We start from the raw sequence: 21,351 nt of genomic DNA on the forward strand, positions 1-21,351 counted from the left end.
TTCAGAGCAAAGGACATCTTGACCCCCTTCTCCATTCTTTCCCAGTAGAGATGGTTTGGTCACATCATTAAACTCTTTCCAGATAATATTAGTGGTGACATATTGTTGGCTTTCTAGTTGTTTCATGATTAAACAAAAATCCTTATCAGGCTTTAAATATTATATAAGAGATTTGATTAAAATACTCCGGAGTCTAAGACAGATTCAAAATAAAACTTAAAAGACTTAGCTGTATTTGATTTATTTACTCTAAGGTTCACCAACTGCCCCATTCCCAACAAGCTTTCATATCCAGTAGGTCAGTTTTTTTCAAAATGTTTGACTCATTTTCTTCTTTAATAAACAGAATCTGAAGCCTCCCCTTAGGTTATTTGAAATTCAAAATAAATAGGATCCCGTGACTGAACATAACGCAGCGAACACAAGACTTGGTTTGTTTTCAACTCACATACACCCCTTTCGCCTCTACCTGCTTACCCTGCCCCTTGAAAGGTTCTGTGCCACTCCTAGGCTCTACCCTGTGTAACTAGTCCTTCCAGCTGCTCCAGTGTGCCCTCCACACCGCCAGTGATTTCTCCCGCCCACAGCTCCCTCTGGTCCTGCGCTACAGAGAAGTTCCTGCCAGTCAGTCTCAGTGGTTTGAGTGACAGCACGCTTTGTCAGGCACAGCAAAGTCCTCTCATTTGCAGTAGACATAGGGGAAGGCCAAGAAAACCACCTGTATTCCTATGTGTACACGTCTCCCATCAGTGCTATAACAAAGTACCACAAACTGAAAACAACACAAATTTGTTGCCGTATAGTTCTAGAGGTCAGAAATCCAAAATGGGTCTCACTGAGCTAAAATAATATGTCAGCAGGCTTTGTTCCTTTGTAGAGGCTCAAGGAGGAAATCCATTTCCTTGCCTTTTTCAGCTTGTAGAGTCTGCCCATATTCCTTGGCTCATGCCTCTCTTCCATCTTCAAAGCCAGATTAAAGGCATCTCTCCTACCTTAATGTATTTCAATCTGTAGGGTCCCTTCTGCCCTATAAGATAACACATTCACGTGTTCTGGGCATTAGGTGGTAAATGTCTTTGGAGGACCATTATTTTGCCATCACACTATTAACAACCTATACCCATCAAAACACACTGCTGCTTTGGGATTTCTGGATTGCTTCCTGACTTGGGCCCTCTACATACTCACCCAGCTCATTCCCCTCTCCCCTTACCCCCTGGCACCACTTCTTTCCATGAAGCCACTCTGATTTCTTGCTCACAACTTTCTGGTTGTGCCTTTGTCCGCACAATTCTTAAATGGCCTACATATTCCTTCCGTATGCTAATTAGTCTCCATCACCCACCCCAGGCCTGCTTCAAACACTGCATCACCTCCACATTAAGTGCAGCCCTCACAGATCAATCTTTTACACAGTTGGAAAGAACTTTCACTCCCTTTTAGGCTGTTCCAGATATTATATATGTATGTATTTTATTAAGACTTCTTGTATAGAGTTTTTTATTACTTCCTTAGATGAAGTTAATTAGTACCTCCTCTGTGCTTCCAAAGCCCCTATTGTAGCATTTATCAGTTTTTATTACAATTATTTGTTTATAGGTATTTCATGCCAACTAGTCAAGAATTTCTTAGGAGCAAAGTTGTCCCTTTGTCTTCATATCTAGAGCACTTGGAACAAGTCGGTTAGTGTTTAATAAATGCTTACAGAATAAATGAGTGAATGAGCATGCAGTTAAACCTTGCACATACATAGCTAAGCTGACTTCAGCAAAAAATTGTAAGGTTAGTTATATAGTTATTAAAGGCACAGTAGGCTTCATTTTGTAAACAGTCCCATAACAAAGATTCCAAGGATGATATTTTAAGAAATTTCTATAAATATTGTTTTTTCCATCCCTTTACCAAGAAGGTGCAGTTTCCAAAAAAAACATATAAGTCTTGATCATAATGTTGACTTATATAGTATAATTTGGCAACTTCTTAAATGATAATATATTGCAAAAAAGTTTTTATGTATCTCTTCATTTACTGATGAGGAATTTTATGTGATTTTTGAACTTCCAAATTATGCTTATTTAACCACAGTTTTTGTCCCCAACATGAGAGAATGGCCATCTTGGGATAGCTCTTATAGCTATTAAGGTGGAAATTCTAGCCCTGGTCTGGTAATTTATAGTGAAGTTTAAGTTTAAGGTCAAGAGAGGCTAGTTTGAGTTGACCTGGAGTGAAAGGGCTAGAGAAATGAGCCCCCAAAATAAATTTGAAAAGACAAAGCCAAGAGGTAATGGAAAGGAAACACAGGAGTGAGGGTAACCTGAGATGAATAGGTTAAGATGAAGATTTAGTTGAGCAGCTTAGTGAGATCCTAAATCCCAGGGATCATGAGCTACATCAGTGGAATCATGGTTTCCAGAACATTTGTAACCCAAGGTCAAAGTCAGGTATATGTACTGATTTCAGGTGAGAGAGGGACCTATCTTCCCAAGAACTTCACCAAGATTGACAGAAACAAACGCTCAGCCCATGTTTGGGTGGCCAGTTGAATAAAGCAGAAATAAGCAATGCTGTGTTCATAACCATAAACATGAAGACAGTATTCTGGCTCCGTTTCTGGGAAATAGAGAAACCTACAAGCTGAAGAAGGAGAATGTTATCAGACAGTGTCTGTGAGGCCTCCACCCATTAGGAAAATGTGTGCCTACCTAACTGAACCGCATGAAACCACACTCATGATTGAAGTAACTCTGGGCAGGTTATACCTGGAAATTCCTTCACACAGTAGTCAGGTTTAATTGCACACTTAATTTGGCTGGGCGCAGGGCTAGCATTCATGGGATGGGTAAAAGGTGCAACTTCCGAAGATGAGAAACAGGCTATAAACCTAGGGGTGTGCACCTTTTTCCCTCCAGGTGGTGTCAGCAGGATGTTGACCAAGGGGAGCAGTGCCAGCAACACAGCTGAAGGAAGATTATGCTTTGTTTCATTACAGGAACAGATATTCTTTTAATGGGTAGTTAGTAAGGAAGCCTATTGTATAAAGCCCAGCTTGAATTTTAATGTGAGAATGTTGAAGTCAGTCAGTCATTACTCATTTTTTTTATGAGTGTAATAACCTACAGGATATGCACTTGTCAGTCAGTACACACACCCTTTGGGCGTGGTAGGGCACTTGGCCATGCCTTTTAAATTGTAAACCTGATGCTGTGATTACACTAAGCTGCAGGAACTTCTCTAGTGCACCGTATGTTGTGCCCATGTTGCTCGTAAAATATGTTTGTGGTGTGGCACTGGTAATAAGACTTGGATTTCCAGAAAACTAAACGTAAGTTTTAAATGTATGGATAGGTTCCAATCCTTTACAACACCGGTGACACAAATAAGGAATTCTGTATAGAATTCACCTATCTGTAGAGAGCAGGGGAAAACCTTCAGTGCTTCATCTGAAAGGGCATGGCCAGCTCTCAGCTCCAGACATTTGTTGCCATGGGAGAAAACAGGCAGATCTTGTCAGAATTTAAGATTTCTTTTTGAGATATCAGAAATACAATTTTTTTGTGAAATATGCCACATTCTGAATGATGAAAATGAAGGGTTTTTTTTGTTGTTGTTGTTGTTGGTTTTTTTTAATTTTACTTAGCTTACTTTCCAGTTTGTGACTTTTGCTATCAAGGAAACTAACTTTAGGAGCATCATAAATTAGCATGCTGCTTACTTCAGTTCTCATTTGCTTGTTTTTATATAGTCTAGGAATTTAATTATCTTTCTGGCTTACTGTTCCTGTTTTTATCAACTTCCGTAGCGTAGACCAGTGGTTCTCAATCAGCAGCAATTATATCCCTTGGAGGGATATTTGGCCAAGTCTGGAAATACTTTTGGTTGCCACAACTTAGAGTGAGAGTGTGCTACTGGCCTTTAGGGGAGTAAAGGGCCAGAGATCCCGCTAAATTGCATAGGGCTCTACGTTGCATAGGACAGAACCCAACAACAAATAGTTTTGTGGCCCCAAATGTCAATGGTGATACGATTGAGAAATCTTCATGTAGACCCTGTTTTTAATTTCTGTGTATCCCTCCTTCCCTTCTTACTTGCCTTTCTTTTAAAGCACTTTTTTCCAGATACTCTGTTTCCTCTTCCTGGAATCTCATTCAGAACCTTTAGGTTGGTAGTTCTCAATTTCAGAATGTAGAAAAAATCTACATGGGAGTTTCTAAAAAATGGAGACTCTCAGACCCCACTTGTAGCTATTCTGACATGTGGATCTGGGGTGGGCCAAGATTCTGCTTCTTGAAATAAGCAGGTGATTCTAAGGAAGACCGTGCACAGATCACAGTGAAAGTGGTAGGACAATCCTCGTTTTCATAATATCTGCTTCTCTCCACTTTTTTTGGATCCTTTATTAGTTGAACTCCTTAACTATATTGTTACTTTTACTAAACCTTTAAAAATTACATATCTTTTAATAGTTATTTACACTTTGGGAAATAAACTAAAATATTTATGGACAATCAGTCATCCAAGTAGCTGAATAATAATATCTTACAGAGTTTCTTCCCAAAATTTCTGGTCTCTTTTCTCTACTTTTTTTGTAATATACTATATGTCTTTTCACTGGTTGATAGTGCTTCCCTGAAAATAAAAGATTAAAAACTTGAAAATATTAGAAATAATCCATGTAAGTGATTCCTTGACCAAACTGATGCATATGAAATATTACCAAAAATTGAGATCATAGTTTATGCCATGTAGTTGTTCCATGGAGGCAAAAAGGGAGGGCATTTATAGGCACATAAGAGCTATTTCTCCAAATGCTTCCTGGAACTCAGGAAAACTACATGTTTATGCAGATACCTGCCTTCAGGAGCTTCAGCTCATGACTGGCATCCCATGTATTATAAAAATTGAGTTCAAATCACAGGACTTTGATAGGTCTACAGCAGTTATTCAGTGTCTTGTTGAAATTTATAATTAGAAGGATACGTGGCAGTTATTTGGATCATTTATCAAGGCATAGCCTCTGGGATGTCATTACCAACACAGATGTCCTTCCACACAGATAAGACAACTTAAAATCGTTGTAAGTTGCAAACATCGTTGGTCTGCTAACCAGCTTGCCACCAAGGGTCATGGGTAACTTTGTTATCCAACTTTGACCACTTCTCATCATAATCCCAAAGAAGCTATTTTTAAGAAAGCTGGAATTCTATCTGGATGGCTTTGTGTTTATTGGCAGATATTAAAATAGTTATCGAATGTCCTGGGGAGAGGTCATTAGCTTCTCCCTCATAATATTCATCAAATGTTTTTCATAATAAATAAATACAGGTAAATGTCTTGCTGAGCAAATGTGTTTTCACGGGTTTCCCTGAGCCCCTCCTCTGTAAAAATCCTTATGGCTGACCCAACCAACAGGCTACTATACTTGAAATGATGAGGCCATGTGTAGAAATCCCCTTTACCAGTTGGAATCTCAGTGAATTCATCTTCCTGGAACTTTATTTCATCTGACTTAAAATGAGGAGATTAAACTGACTGATCTGTGATGTTCCTTCTTGTTCTAGAAGGCTATAACTCTGTTAGAGTGCTCACAATATAGATATCCAACGTTGAATCGTCGGGGGTCCATCTGTGGAAGGAGAAGATCACAGCTTTTCTCTGCATCCCTGCCCCTTCCCCAAGGATGTGTCAGGGTCAAGGGCAGAATCATTTCCCATGATTGCATCCACAGAAAGGAAATCATGCTGATGTGTCAAACTCAGCAGTACAAATTGGACCCTAAGATTAGGGATGGAGAGTACCTCTTTCCTGGATCTTGTCTCTAGTCTTGTTCTTCTATGAAGTTAAAGAGGTAAAACACTTATTTTTGGCTTTTCCCTTTTTCATCTCTCATTAGACTTTCTCAGGGTCAGAAGTGGCAGGGCTGCCTGCCCTCTCCTACTGTACTTGGCTTGCTGCTTCTTGGAGGGCACCTGACCTGCCTTTGTTATCATACCAAGGCTTCATTGAGCCCCTGGCTGCAGTTATTTTCTGGATAGACTAGCCTAGCTCATTGGGGCTTGGGGTGAAACCTAACATACTCTCTATTTCCCTTAACAGCTTTGTTAGAGAATGGCAACTGTAGTCCTCACGTTAAGACATATAACCAGTTTTCGAATGTCAGCAAAGCATTCATTTATTTATCTTCCCTTTTTTCCCCCTTTATTGCTGTGCAATAAAATGCTTAGACAAGTTCTGAGCATGAGAATACAGAAACCAAACAGATGAATGTAGAGTGTATCATTATTCTGGGCATATCTCATGATATTTTATTCTCTGTGATCATGTCTGTAAAGGGAGAATAGTTGAATCTAAAAATTTTTTTTTAATGTTTATATAGTTTTGACAGAGAGCATGAGTAGGGGGAGAGCAGAGAGAGACAGAGACACAGAATCCAAAATAGGCTCCGGGCTCTGAGCTGTCAGCAGAGAGCCTGATGTGGAGCTCGAACCGAGAAACTGTGAGATCATGACCTCAGCTGAAGTCAGATGCTTAACCACTGACTGAGCCACCCAGGCACCCCCTGTTGAATCTAAAAAAGAATTTCTAGGGTTGCCTAGGTAGCTCAGTTGGTTGAGCGTCTGACTCTTGATTTCGGCTCATGTCATGATCCCAGGGTCATGAGGTCAAGCCCTGTGTTGGGCTCTGTGCTGAGCGTGGAGCCTACTTAGGATTCATATTCTCTCTCTTCTTCTCTTCTCTTCTCTTCTCTTCTCTTCTCTTCTCTTCTCTTCTCTTCTCTTCTCTTCTCTTCTCTTCTCTCTGTCACCCCCCCATTCCTCCCCCCTTGCATGTGTGCTTTCTCACACACACACACTCTCTCAAATTGAAAAGAAAAGAATTTCTAATCCTAACTCTGGGTCCAAAGAAATTGCTATTAAAGAATACAAATTCTTTGCAGGGAAGGTTATAGGTTTGTATCATCCCCATTCAGTTATGGAAGTTAAAAATTATTATGGACGCTAAAAATTGTGCTTTACATGGTGTGTAACTTAGAACCACATTGTCTGTTTGAAAATCCTAGCATGAAATTGGCGCTAACCCAAATCAGCAATGAGGAACTGACTCCTAGCAAAGACCTCTGCTCTGGGGGGACAGCCGTGGGCTACCCCATTACACTAGAAGAGACTTGTTCTAACATCAGCAAAGCCATCAGTGAAATTTATCATCAAAGACACCATGAATTCTTCCCAGTTACATATAGAAGTGTTAAAAATCACAACATGCTAGCAGACTATGTTTTAAATGAAGGGAAACCTATCTTTGGAACATAAGCAGAATACTGATAGGAAAATGGTAGGCAATTTGTGAGAAGAAACTCTAAGTGTTTTTGTTTAATATCCTTATTGTAAATGTGACATTACTTTAAAAGTTACTAACAGGGGCATAAATATGAATTACAGCCCAAAAGGAAAACTTCCAGAATGGCCCAATTATCCTTCCGGAACTACTTAAATCATCTCCAGAAGACCTCCTCAGGGCAGCTCATCTTCTAGCTCTGGCAGAGATGGGCTGACTTGTTTTCATCTAAATCTACTGTTCTTTCTCCTCTGTGAAGGCAAAATAGATTATAAGGAATCACTCAATATAAAAAGGGATCTAATGTTTACTTCTCCTAAAAGTTTCTTTTTGATGAGTTAGCATCATATTTATTAACAACTTTCTTAAATGCTTTCTTGGACCTTTTGCTTTTAGTGTAGCTAAGTGGTATACATTTGAATAATATTTTTGAAACTTAAGTGGAAAGCATATTCTTTTAAAGACTCTTTTTGTCCAGCCTGCCGTGCTGAATTAGGTTTTGAGAGAGTCACCAAAGCTCTGGAATTTACACTGTGGCAGAATACCAGATGAAAAAATAGCCGTTCATCTTCTAAACAGAGCTGCGAGGTCAGGCATGTGTGTCTGCCCCCACCCTGGCATGGCTCTGCTCACCACCAGGCAGCTGAGAAGGCCTCGTCCTCAGCAGGGACCTGAGACCTGCCAACACAAGACATCATCAGAGCGCCTCAAAATGTTTTAGTACTAACTCTGTGTGCAGAGAAAAGTTGGAATGAAACCATGAGAAGCAAATGTAAGAGAATCACTTATTCAAAAAAGGCCATTTGGTTTGGCTCTGCTTTATCTGGGAGTTTCCAGACCAATTCAGCCTGTATCCTGAAGAGATCCCAGCCTAGAAAAATAATTTTTTTTCAAGTACATGCATCATTGGCTACTATTAATTCCTAATTTAGACTTATTCTGATAATGTCAGTGGAATAAAATGTAGAGTAATATTTATTTAAAATGCATAAAAGATACAAACATTGACATTCTCTCTTCCCTCAGGCCTATTTAATTGCCCCCCCCCAACTTGAGTGGCATCCTGTTAACTCATTAACATATACTTATTACACTCATCCTTTTTTTATATTAGTCTTAGCTTCTAATATGAATATATTTTTTTTAATTCTGCTTGGCTTCTTTGTCTTGCATTTTTAAAATGTTAAAACACTAGACTAATGGTAGTCAGAAATACAGAATGTTTTCTGTGTTATGCCAGTTGTGAAAAGTATGTGTCTATATCAATTCATGGTATTATTATTCTGTGTTTTGTTATCTAGTTCAATTCTTTCTCTTGCTAAGTTTTAATAATTTTTAATCATTCAATTATAATCTCAACATTGGTAGTCTCGACTAGAACCTAGTCAGTTTACTTTTCATGTAAATAATGTAAAGCGTTACTTATAATTTGCTTAAAATTGAGACAATTTTATATAAAATATGCTGTTAAGTAATAGTCTGTAAAAGATAATTAAAACTATAATGATGTGGCTCTAAGTAATTCTTTTACAGAATGAGTATTGAGCTAAGGATAAAATATTTTGAAAAAAACTGGTATTGGAGATAAAACTATTCTCTTAATCTGCATATTTTTCCATTCCATTCCATAGTTTTTATTTCTCAGGTACACAAATACTAGTCATAAAAAAATCTGAAATTGAATTTAGGCATCTTCCCTCGTTGCATTAGAATTCTTGAATACTTGTAAGTCGTAAGGTCACTGGGTACAATTAAAGAGTCCAAGACGAAGAAGCCATTGCAGTGAAGTGAGAGCAGATGCTAAGAGGGAAAAACGGAATAACTGAAACCTGCCTAAATGTGACACTCAGGCAAATGTTAAAGCATTATATTTTAAATGTTCTCTGAGAGCTTATTTACAGAATGTTTTGCTGAAAATATTATAAAGAAAAATGCCATTAACCTAGGGTAAATAACCTCCTAATATATCTATTGGATAAACTTTTATAAATACATACATACAATTGCTTAAGGTAGATCCTATTTAGCAGACTTGCTGGTTTGAGGAGGTGTTCATGGGACCCTTTCTATGGGTTTTCTGCCCAGCATGTGTTCTAGCATCTGACCAGTTCTTTTTGGCCTGAGCCTATGGAGGATCGTGCTGGGGCTCAGGAAGGCACAGTAAATTAAGCTGTGCACTGTAGTCTGTTTCCAGGTCACTGCCTTCTGCCTCTTTCTCATACCTTATTCACCCTTTGACCTTGTTAGAACAGTAATGTTTCTTCATAAAACATCCTTAATGAGACTATTTACCTTGCATACCCAATGAGATCATGCTTTGTGTAATAAATTCTGTGCTCGAACATATGCCAAGAAGGCAACCCTTGCAGCTGTTAAAGAATTAACTTTTTAACTGAGGGAGGGAACTTTTGCTTGCCATCCATAGCTATCATGGCTCTGTTTTTCTTATTTTAAGTATGTTATAAAACTAGATGGAGGTTTTCTCTACTTTCTTTTTTTTTTTTTTTGCTTAGTTGTTTGTGTTTTGTTTTGCGTATACAGTTGTATCAATCTTGAGCATGGCATAGTTATTCCTAAAGAATGTGAATTTACAAAGCAGATAAATAATGTGTATTTTCTTAATAATGTTCATTTGATTTCAAATATCTATTTGTGCAAAGAACTCAACTCTCAGGTGCAATGGAACTTAGGAACTTTATTTTTAATCAGAAGTAGTAGTTTCTTCCCCCATGAATTCTATTTTTCATACAGACCAGTTTGAATTCTGCCTGTTGGTATCTCCTTCCATCAGGATTATGGTGTCTTCACATGGAGCAAAAGCATAAAGCCTGGGTTGTCTGCTACAGGAGCAGCCCCCGAGTCCACAGAAGTTGATTGTTCTGCCTAAGGAATTAGGAAAGAAAATATCTTGTGGATTGGTACAGGCTGTTATATGCCTCCTGTTAAAGAGATTAATAATCTCTTCAGTACAGGTAACCTAATGGTAACCTTGCCGAAAATTTAAGTCATTTGAGGGCTTGACCCTTTTTCACACCCCTTTGGCCTCTTGGTTTGATGTCATCTGCAAACGTAATGGGGTTTCTCTCTTCTGTTTTTCCATGTCATTACAGTAGCCCACCACCTGCTGACTCTGCCACAGTCACAAGTGCCATCCTTGTGACCCCCTGCAAACCACTGCACCCCTCTGTACGATGGGGATGACAATAGTACCTACCCCACAAGGCCCTTAGGAGGATTAAATGAGATATTTTTAAAAGATGGTGTCCTAGCACTTAACATACAGATCCCCAATCAATGGTAGCTCCTTACTATTGCTTTTTCCCCACTAAGAAAATTACATAGTCTCAGGATTAGAAGAAAACCAAAGAGCCCATTTTAAACACAGAACTAAAGCAAACAGTCCTGTAGCTTATAGTGGTGAAATTGTTTCTAACAAACAAGGTGTGACTGCTGGGGGATAGGGTAGAAGAGAGCATAGAGGACTTGACGTGTTTTTTTCCATGGTGCTGGACCTTCTTCCAGACATGCATTCTGACATCGCAGTATTTGTCTTTTGAGCTTATTTTGGAAAAATACTTCTAAATTTATTTCTTACCACATTTATAGGGGTAAGGGATTTATTCCTGTTTCTCAAACAAATATGAACCAGAGAAGTTCCTTTCAGACAAATGAAAGGCCGGAACGTACAGTGGAGGTCTGATCGTACAGTGGAGGTCTGATTTTCTTCCATTGTGGGGCCACTGGATCTCAGTAACTCATTGAATCACGTTTTTCTACCTTTGGACAGAACTGCACTCAGGCAAGCAGGATGCCTGTCTACCTATTACTTTAGAGTTTTTAGGAAATAATATTACTACGTGCTCTTGCTGGTAATTCATTCCAGGCTCTCTCCATAATGCATTCCAGAACACTTGAAGGAAATTCTCCTGATATCTAATCTCAATCCCTTCTTCTGCCCTTTAAACCCTTTATATCTTATCTTAACTTCAATGGGGATAGAAAGCAGATCCTCACCAGGGTTTGCCACGTGCCTTGTTAAGTTTTTGAAATTGCTATTTCGTCTCTCACGTCCCTCCTCACCCTCTACTGTAGAATAAGTCGATCCCAGTCTTTTCCCACTTTTTTTTCCCTCTTCGCTAAGCATTTTTTGTCCAGGGCTTTGTGGGTAAAAGATTTGTCATTTTGTTGTTCCCCCTGAGACTTCCTTGGGGTATGTATCAGCACATAAATGGCAAGGTGCAGGTAGAAGGTGTTCCATGTAACCAGCCCACCCTCCACCCCAGCTGTCCTTGAGGTGCCGGCTACTTCCCTGCCCCACCACTGCTTACAGTTCTGTGGGAGTAGGGCCCCAGGGGCGCTACGGGCATGGTTAAGCATCTGACTGTCCGTTTTGACTCAGCTCATGATCTTAACAGTTCGCGGGTTCGAGCCCCATGTCAGTTTCTGTGCTAACAGTGCAGAGCCTGCCTGGGATTCTCTCTCTCCCTGTCTGTCTGCGCTTCCCATTCTCATACTGTCTCTGTCTCTCTCTAAATAAATAAATAAACTTAAAAAAGAAAAGAAGTCGTGCCACAGAGAGCTTTGGAACTACGATTTATGCTCAGCCCTGCCACTCAATCCTATGGCAGTCTCTTGCTTTAATACAAACCTACCACCAAGAGGCCATTTCTCTGACATTGTTTCCTCTTGTAAGATTCTTGCTTGATTTAAAGTAGTCTCAACCTGGCCAGACCTCGAAGACATGCTGCTTCACCTTCATAAGTCTGGCTGTCTGTCTAGCCCCCAGAAGTACCTTGTAGGGAGGTGCTGACTTTGCACCTTTCTGACTTTGTACCTCTGGCAGGGAAAGTGTCAGAATACGTCATTGGGGGTTGTCTTCAGAACCTTGTTACCCTCTCTGCACAATTAGTGAACCCCTATTCTGACTGCCTCAGATTCCCCTGAGTCTCTCTTCTGAGATTTGGCTTCTGGTCTGAGGGACTCCCCTCTTTGAGGGGAGGTCAGTTGTGCTTAAATTTGGGTGGATTCCCAACACAGGAAGGTGGCCTGGTCCACATGGGTCTTCCGTATAACATGAATCACACTAGAAGCAAACCAGGACATGGTGGGAATTAATGGCAGAGGGGTATTGTAAATTGTGACCTCCCATAGAAAGATGCAACAACTTCTCCCTGCCATTGTCTGACTCTCAAATATATTGTCAGTACCACCGACCCCAAACTTATCATTGCCCACTTCATAGACCTAATTACTTTCTTATGTATTGATCGAACTTCCCCAAGATTGTTACCTCTTGTCTAGGCTCAGATCTCGTTACTCAACATTGCACTGCCCACAAAAACAGCATACCTCTACACAGTGGGTGGATATTGGTTACCTGCTAAGTAGTGAATAAATATATTCTACGGTAGCCACAAAATTATATTTATTAAAGATACAAAGATGTCTATAGATACCCTGTGCACATATTAAAATTAAACATATGGAGATCCACTCATTCGGAATGTCTTTTTTCCTCAGGTTTATTGAGGTTATGATTAACAAATAAAAGATTATATATATTTAAGGTGTACTACATGGTATTGTGATATAATGTGCATGTATAATGATTACCACAAGCTAATTCGCATAATACATCACCTCATATAGTTATCATCTGCAGGCCTGTGTAATGTGGAAAGTCTTTTAATGTGGTCAGAAGTTAGGTTTGAGTTTGTCTTAGCATGTGTTCTATGCTAATAACATTGATAATGCCTGTTAATTTATTAAATTTTGTTCATTAACGTGAGACTATTCAGAGATATTTTTTAAAACACTGTCTTCAAGTTCTTTAACCACTCAAGGAGTACTTATAAACAGTTGAAATGCACTTTTTTATTATCCATTGAGAAGCTAATCATTTATTCCTAAAGTAGTGTAGGCACATTGCCCCTGGATGGTTGCCCCACTCCCATTAGTATGTACTGCCTCGGGAACAATATGTACTCTTTTTCCTGTTAGTACCAGTTAGAGAGGTCCTGCTGCAAAACTATTAAACCTATAGAATGGTGACATTCCTTCCTTTGGTTCTATGACACAGAAATACTCGATTGTCCCCCTAACTCTCTGAGCATGTCTTCTCTGGCAGTAGGAAAGCAAAGAGAAGCCACACAAACAAAGAGGATGAGGAGGATAGGGCAAACGGGAGCAAGGCGAGGGTGGCAAGAGAGAAGAGAGAGGAATGGGTGGGTACTGTTACTGTCCTGTGGCTTCAAACCAGAAATTATATTTGGCCCGTGAACAGAAAAGACATGTTTTTGTATAACCTCAGTCTATTCTCTCTAATGTTTACTGCCAAGACCTAAAACTTCAAGACATTTCTAAAATGACAGAATTCTCACTTTAAATTTCTCCAGTGAAATGTCATGATTGAAAAAATCTCATACTAGTCTTTTATTCTACCCCAGAAGGGGCAGGGGGAAGGCTGTCCTAATTACCCATTTCTTGAACTAAAATATCTTTAATTGAACATACTTGAGAAAGATCACGATGAAAGTAACATGAGCCATGGGAGAGTCCCATCCCACCATCTTACTGTGAGGTGCAAAAATGAAATCATTCCTATCCAGCCATCATTCTTCCATACCAGTAGTTTGTCAAAAAGTATGTTACTGGTCCTGTCCACCTTGGGACATAGAGTAAACCACAAAGGAAGACCTGCCATGCCATGTCTCAAGGCCTTTGTGAATCGTGAGATCTCAATGGGAATTCTTCACACTTTTTATAAGGTTCCACCAGATGCGCCCTGCTTGCTGTTCTGCATTTTGGTCAAGATAGGAAGCAGGGCCTCCCCACTGCACAGCTTCTGTGGGGGGGAGGGGGGGAACAATCGTGGAGAGCCTGTAGAGTTCTGGCCTCCAGCAGTGCCGGGAAAAAGTAGCTGCCCAAATGTTGCTGGTATTAAGGACTTGGCAGCTGAGGGCAGCCAGGAAGCACATACTAGTTACTGTAACATCCACGTAGAATGAGTGAAACTCCTTTAGGTCCAAGTGGGACTGGGACATGTTTAAATTCACATTAATGTACCCCTCCATGCACCCTCCCCCCCCCCCACACACACACAGCTGTTGCTGGCACTTAAGAAATGAAGTGTGGCTGTGGCCACCTGGGAGCATGGGTCCCCAAGCCCGATGCCCATTAACTCCATGTTAATTTAGTAAGGTGGTTTGTAGGCAGTGCTAAGACCCCCAATTTATGTTCACTGATGCTTTGGATAATGGAAACATGCTTATTAAGGATCTTTGGCAAAAGATTTTCCTGTGTAATTAGCAAACATCTTAATTATACACTTGGATTTGAAGCTGTGGCTAATCTTAAAGTATAAAAATAATGCAAATTAGATAAAGAAAGAAGGATTAGAAAGGAAACCATATAGCATAACTCCATTAATAGAGTATAATAATTTATTAAAGTTTCTCAAAATGTGAATTTGAAATAAATTCAGCATTTATTAAGTACCCATAAGCATAATGGAAAGGATGTTTTAGGAATGTGTAAGACACTTATTACCAACTTTTAGGAACTTTCATTTTAGAATATAACACGTATTAGAAGAGCAGCATAAACTTTCCAAACACTTTAGAAAGGCTACTTCGAGTAATATAAGTATAACTAATTATGTATCTCCCCGTGCTTTTAGAAAAGATATTGGATGGATACACATGGCTGCAAAATCTACATACTGAAGATATTTATTACCTTGAGCTGTTTAAATAAATATAGATTATTACTCAGTTCCAAGCGTGTCCCACATATATTCCCAAAATCATAGGCTAAAGTTAAGTGTAACTGAAATACCAAACATAATGTTGATAATCTCTTCAACAGGTTATACTACAAGCCATAGCCTTGTGGATAAGTGCTAGAGAAAATGTTCGTGATATTTTATAGCGTTGACCTCAAGTCAGCCATGAGAATAAACACAGCAGTATAGACCTAAGGCCAAAAAGAAATATGATTTTTACAATTAATTTGCGAGCAAATATCACTTTTAATAAAATTTGAAACTATAACCCTTGGCTGTTGCTAGTCAATCAAATTACAGTTATCATCAGATGTAGTCTTATAAAGAAGGAGGACATTTTAATGAACTGGAATATTTTTACTATTTGAAGAATTATGGAAAGAATGGAAGTAACACTGAAATATTACTTCAGGTGTCAGCAATAACTTTCAACATGTTTTTATTTTTCTTATCCATTTAGCCCTCTGTGACATAGGAGAGGGGAGCCTTATTGTCTCCATTTCTCCTTGAGGCTTAGAGAAAAGTTTATGTGACCCAGGCAGTTCCCAAGTATCTATTATCCCCAAATAATCAGTATGCTATCGATGAGGCACTTTGCTGATTTTTTTTCTTGGTTGGTGGCTCACTCATTTGTTTATCAGAAGCATCTTAGTTACATACCGTAAGTTTAGCACTACTGTGCAGTACTTGCCGACAGCTTCCCATTAGCACATGTGAATATGATACATTTGCTTTTCATTAAAACAATTCCAAACATCAGATTTTTTCTGCCAGAAATCTTTTATTGATGGAGGTAGTCTGTAAAGAAATGAAACGATTTGAAATGACTGCTTTAAAATTGTTTTGCTAATTTTAAAACTCCTTAAAATATAGGAATTATATCTTTTAAGCCCAGTTCCAGTATTTAATAGATGTGTGGCAGGTAGATCTATTGTTGGCCAGTGACTTGTCGTTCATCTAAATTGGTAAGTGTTTCTGTGATGAATGTGGTAAAGATGAATGGCCATGATTGTAATCATGAATGGTTATTTCTAAAATCAAGCTAATTAGTGTGGCGTATTTCTACTCTACATTAAACATGTATGCTAGAAGTCCCTCACGTGTTTGAACTAAGTAGAGTTTTGAAATTCTTCAGTGAAATTGAAAACCTTACAGGGGTGCCTTACAGGATGGCTCAGTCGATTGAGCGTCATACTTTGGCTCAGGTCATGATCTCACAGTTTGTGGGTTTGAGCCCTGCGTCAGGCTCTGTGTTGAAAGCATGGAGCCTGGAGCCCGCTTTGGATTATGTGTCTCCCTCTTTCTCTCTCTGCCCCTGCCCCTCTCGCACTCTGTCTCTCTCTCAAAAATAATAAACAAAAATAAAGAAACCTTACAATTGCAAATAAGTGATCACTGTAGCTCTAAGCTCAATTTGGCATTTCTAAGCTTTCTTTTCTTTTTATCCTTTAAGTCATACATCAAGGGGCACCTGGGTGGCTCAGTTGGTTAAACATCCGACTTCGGCTCAGGTCATGATCTCACGGTCTGTGAGTTCGAGTGCCATGTCAGGCTCTGTGCTGACAGCTCAGAGCCTGGAGCCTGCTACAGATTCTGTGTCTCCCTCTCTCTCTGCCCCTCCCCTGCTCCCCTGCCCCTCCCCTGTCTCTCTTTGTCTCAAAAAACAAACAAACAAACAAACAGTTATCTGTCTACCCATTGACCCCACACACCTGCCATCCAAAACCCAACCTCCCATCTACCTTCCAGTCTCCCTTACATTTCCCCATTCTTTCATTTCTCGTCTATTTTAAGTGGCCTTGAGAAAAATGAGAAAGAAAAGCAGTTTCTGTTAAAATTAATACTTACTGATCCTTTGGTTTTAATTAAAATGACCACATTATATTTATTGTCCAAAATATGGCACTTGTAAGAATAAACAGGGCATTATTGGTAATCATGCCGGGAAAACCAGCATAAACCAGGACTGTTCTGGGTAAATCAGAACATAATGTCACTCGTACATAATAAGTTCTCCTAAAAATCTGAAGTGGGATTCTAATATCGTAGTATGATATTTTTTAGTTAGACTATGTGATATGTGAATTGTTGATTTGCATTCAAAATATAGAGTGGGTCAGATTTTTAAATATTGTATATGTGTGCGTTGATGTAACTTAAACATGGTTTTTTTTTCAGCATTAATTCCTATACATGTAGTTAGCTTAGTAGTTAGCTCTCCAATTTGAAATCATCTAGATACTTAATTTATTCCATCTTGTTGCCTTGCTTTGGGGTTGATTGCTCTCCCATTAATTCAGTGGAAATCTATAAATCACTTTCTCCAGGTATAGCATTCACCAGCATGCCACGGGGGCTGTAAACGAGGAGGAACACCCAGTCTTTGTGTTTCAGTGGTTCACAGTGTAACTGGGGATTAGGGCTAGCAGAATTTATGCCAAATAACCGCATAAGCCAGCGATGACACATGGACCAGAACAGGAAGAGTAAGTGGTAGAGAAGTACAGGAACTAGTAAAGGGGCCAGCAGAGCTAATTAGAGGGAGCAGAGACTGCATTAGAATAAGACCCATTCTAGCACGTGTTGGCAACCTGGTGGAGAATAGGCGGCAGTTATTGGTTTATATAAGATTTAATGGAGACATATGTAACTTATTAGCATATGAAGTAATTTTACCTTCCTCTGAACGCTCATCTCTATCATGTGTTAGCTGTGTGATCTTAGACCTACCTATTTCTTAACCCTTCTGGCCTGTTTCCTCATTATAAAATAAGAAACTTAATGGTGCCTACTCATAAAATTGTTAAATTGGTTAATTAATATAAAACATTTAGGACTGTGCCCGATATTAGAAAATCACTGAGAAGGCTCTATTTCTGTTACTGTGACAAGACATCTAAGTCAATGTTTAATTGTAACTTACCTCATGTAAGGTATCCCAATCCTAATTTAAATCTGCCCTTATTATTTACAATTTCTTTTACAGCTCGAAAGTCAAAGAAGTTGGGCAAGTTAAAAGGTATTCACGAGGAGCAGTCACAGCAGCAGCCCCCGCCCCCTCCCCCACCCCCCCAGAGCCCCGAGGAGGGGACAACGTACATAGCTCCTGCAAAAGAGCCCTCCGTCAACTCAGCGCTGGTTCCTCAGCTGTCCACAATCTCACGAGCGCTCACGCCTACCCCTGTTGCGATCCTTGAAAACATCGAGCCTGAGATCGTGTATGCAGGCTACGACAACTCAAAACCAGACACAGCCGAAAACCTACTCTCCACTCTAAACCGCTTAGCAGGCAAACAGATGATCCAAGTCGTGAAGTGGGCAAAGGTACTTCCAGGTAGGCATGCCTCTCCTTTCAAGGTCTGCATCCTGAAGAAGAGAAGTCAGGGCAACACATTTCACCATCTCCCCAAGAGTGCAGTTGGAGTTAGCTTTCTGTCAGGTCCTCATAACCAAATTTTGTAATCGCTACCAAACTAATCAAGTGTGTAGGGAAAATCTGTCAATGTGCTCATTTCTTCTGAGCTGTTAGGGCTAGGGGTTCTGTTGTTAATCTACGTTTCTTGTGCTGGTGATTGAAATAGGACATTTCCACCTCGAATTATCGATAAGGTGAAATACAATCTGTTTGTGAAAATGCAAGGTGAGCCCATTATTAGCAGCTCATAACCAGGGCTAATCTGAGCATAGACCAGTAAACCATGACCTATCAAGTAAGTTGTAGGAGATCCTGAAAGACTGTTCTTTCTGAAAATATCATCTTGCCTCCAGCACCCTTTAAATTGTCCTTGAAATTCCTACTGTAGTCACTTTTTATGCTATAGAATTTTATTAATAAAGTCCTTCTTAATCTACAGAAACATCACTTAGAATTGTTATCACATTGTCCCAGTTCGTTAATCAAAGCAGTTTCTTCGGGCACCTGGGGGGCTCTTTCTGTTGAGCATTTGACTGGATTTTGGCTCAGGTCATGATCTCACGGTCATGACATTAAACCCTGTGTCAGACTCCGCACTGGGCATGGATCCTGGTTAAGATTCTCTCTCTCCCTCTCTCTCTGCCCCTCTTTTCCACTCGCACTCTCTCTGTTCTCCATAATAATAATAATAATAATAATAATAATAATAATGTAATTTATAAGCAATTTCTTGGATTACCTATGGTCAGCCAAGAGGCATAAGAAAAAAGATTGGGGAAAGCTCTGATGATTGGGTCTGTGAAGAGGAACATGCCCTGGTGAAACTCTGCAAACAGAAGAATACCATGATGTCCCTGAGAATACAGGGGGTGAGAAAAGGAACAAAAGATGGGCTGATGTAAGCCCAGAAATGAAGACTGTAAGAGAGGAGGACAGATGCCAAAGACACTTACTCTACTTTATACCTTTGTTGAAGTCCAGTATTCTCCCAGATGAGGGGATACAAGGAATAGTACTTTTTCAACCACTGCAAATTCACAAAAGTTAACTATAGATATGTAGGAGTTGACAGTTATTAAAATAGTCTTTATTTGAATGTTAATGTGAATAGGATGAAGCAAGTTTTACAAGTTAACACAAATTCTTTCAGTCTAACCAAAGGTTTTACCCACAGTGAAGCTGTCTGAACTCCCTGGTTTTGTTTGTTCTGGCAGTTCACCCTCATTGAAAGTTTAGGGTGAATTTAAAATGAAATGTTGGAGAGTCTAGGTGGCTCAGTAGGTTAAGCATCCAACTCTTGATTTCGGCTCAGGTCATGATCTCACGGTTCATGAGATTGAGCCCAAGTGGGGCTCTGCACTGACAGGGAGGAACCTACTTGTGATTCTGTCTCTCTCTGCCCCTCCCCTGCTCGCACACACATGCATGCATGCACGTGCTCTCTCTCTCTCTCTCTCTCAATAAATAAACTTAAAATAAGACGTTAAACAGGGCCATGCCCATGGTGGGTGCTCCTTAAATGGCTATTGAATTGATCTGAGTCTGTTAGAGAAAGGTGACTATTTGGGGTTGCCTTAAGAAGCGTCTTCCTGGAATGTACTTAAATGCTAAGTGTATTTCTGTGATTAATTGTTCTGTTCTTCAGGATTCAAAAACTTGCCTCTTGAGGACCAAATTACCCTAATCCAGTATTCTTGGATGTGTCTATCATCATTTGCCTTGAGCTGGAGATCGTACAAACATACAAACAGCCAATTTCTCTATTTTGCGCCAGACCTAGTCTTTAATGAGTAAGTACCTATTAATTAGCCTTCATAAAATAACCTGCAGAGTTATTTGTTATGCTTTTTTTTTATGATTTCTAAACATAAATCATATGTATATTTGTGAAAGAATCCACTGACACTAGCATTTTTAAGAGTAGAAAATCTATCATTTAAGAATTTAAAAATTACTTTTTGCAAAATTATAATGCACATGTCTGAGTATATATAAATCAGTTTATATAGATCTCATATAATATGTGGGAATTGTCCCAAAAGAAAGATGATCCAGTTGGCTCTAAAAACTTGACTGGTACAAAGCCACGATTAATAGAAAACAGTCTCTTTTGGTATCTACTCCAGTTGAGAAGACTATCTAATTTCTAGGAAATGTGAATGTATGAAGTGTCAATTTTTATATGCATTCATACAGTGGTTCTTTTGTTAACAGTGTACAGCTGCTCAATGTGTTTTCATGACAATCATAATTATCCTTCTTTGCAATCATAAAAGAAGCCGAAATGTTGTTCTGTAGTGAAACGTTTTTAGTTTTATGACGCATTTTAAAAGATCAAAAGAACTGTAAGAGATATTTCTTTGGCCATGAATTCCTTCCTATGTTACGTTTACATTTCAACGCCGTTCTCATTCCGCGTTAGCACATTTCGCATATGTTTGTTTCCAGCAGTGCTTCTTTGTAATTGTTGGGTCAAGAAATACCTAAAATAAAAAGGAACATTTGAATTATGATAGTAACCACGTCAGTATTCTAACAGATGGCTCCGTCTAGAGATAGGAAAATAGGGGGTTCTGGTAAGGAAGGAAGCGCATAAGAAATAGGTTGGTGATAAGAGTAATGCAAAAGATTGATAGTGGACACATAGTGCCGAGATACGTAAATGGTACCAGAGCAGTTTACCTAGGAAGTCCAGTTCACTCAAGTATGGCATGTCACCAAGACCATTTCATCCCAGTATAAATTGGGAACATCCACCGTTGGTTCCCAAGGTGACCCTCCTTTTGGTGATTAGTCAGAAAGAATACTTCTACTGCACATA

General features: G+C 39.4%; 1 protein-coding gene across 1 annotated transcript in view; it reads left to right on the forward strand.

The window, feature by feature from the left end:
* The window catches only part of NR3C2 (nuclear receptor subfamily 3 group C member 2), a 345,322-nt gene that overhangs the window by 255,176 nt on the left and 68,795 nt on the right, over positions 1 to 21,351 (forward strand). Inside the window, exons 5-6 of the mRNA XM_007091751.3 lie at positions 18,102 to 18,449; positions 20,176 to 20,320. Coding sequence (XP_007091813.1) covers positions 18,102 to 18,449; positions 20,176 to 20,320 — 493 coding nt within the window. The remainder of the gene's footprint in view (positions 1 to 18,101; positions 18,450 to 20,175; positions 20,321 to 21,351) is intronic.

The sequence above is a fragment of the Panthera tigris genome, chromosome B1 (assembly GCF_018350195.1).
Source record: "Panthera tigris isolate Pti1 chromosome B1, P.tigris_Pti1_mat1.1, whole genome shotgun sequence".
NCBI lineage: Eukaryota > Metazoa > Chordata > Mammalia > Carnivora > Felidae > Panthera > Panthera tigris.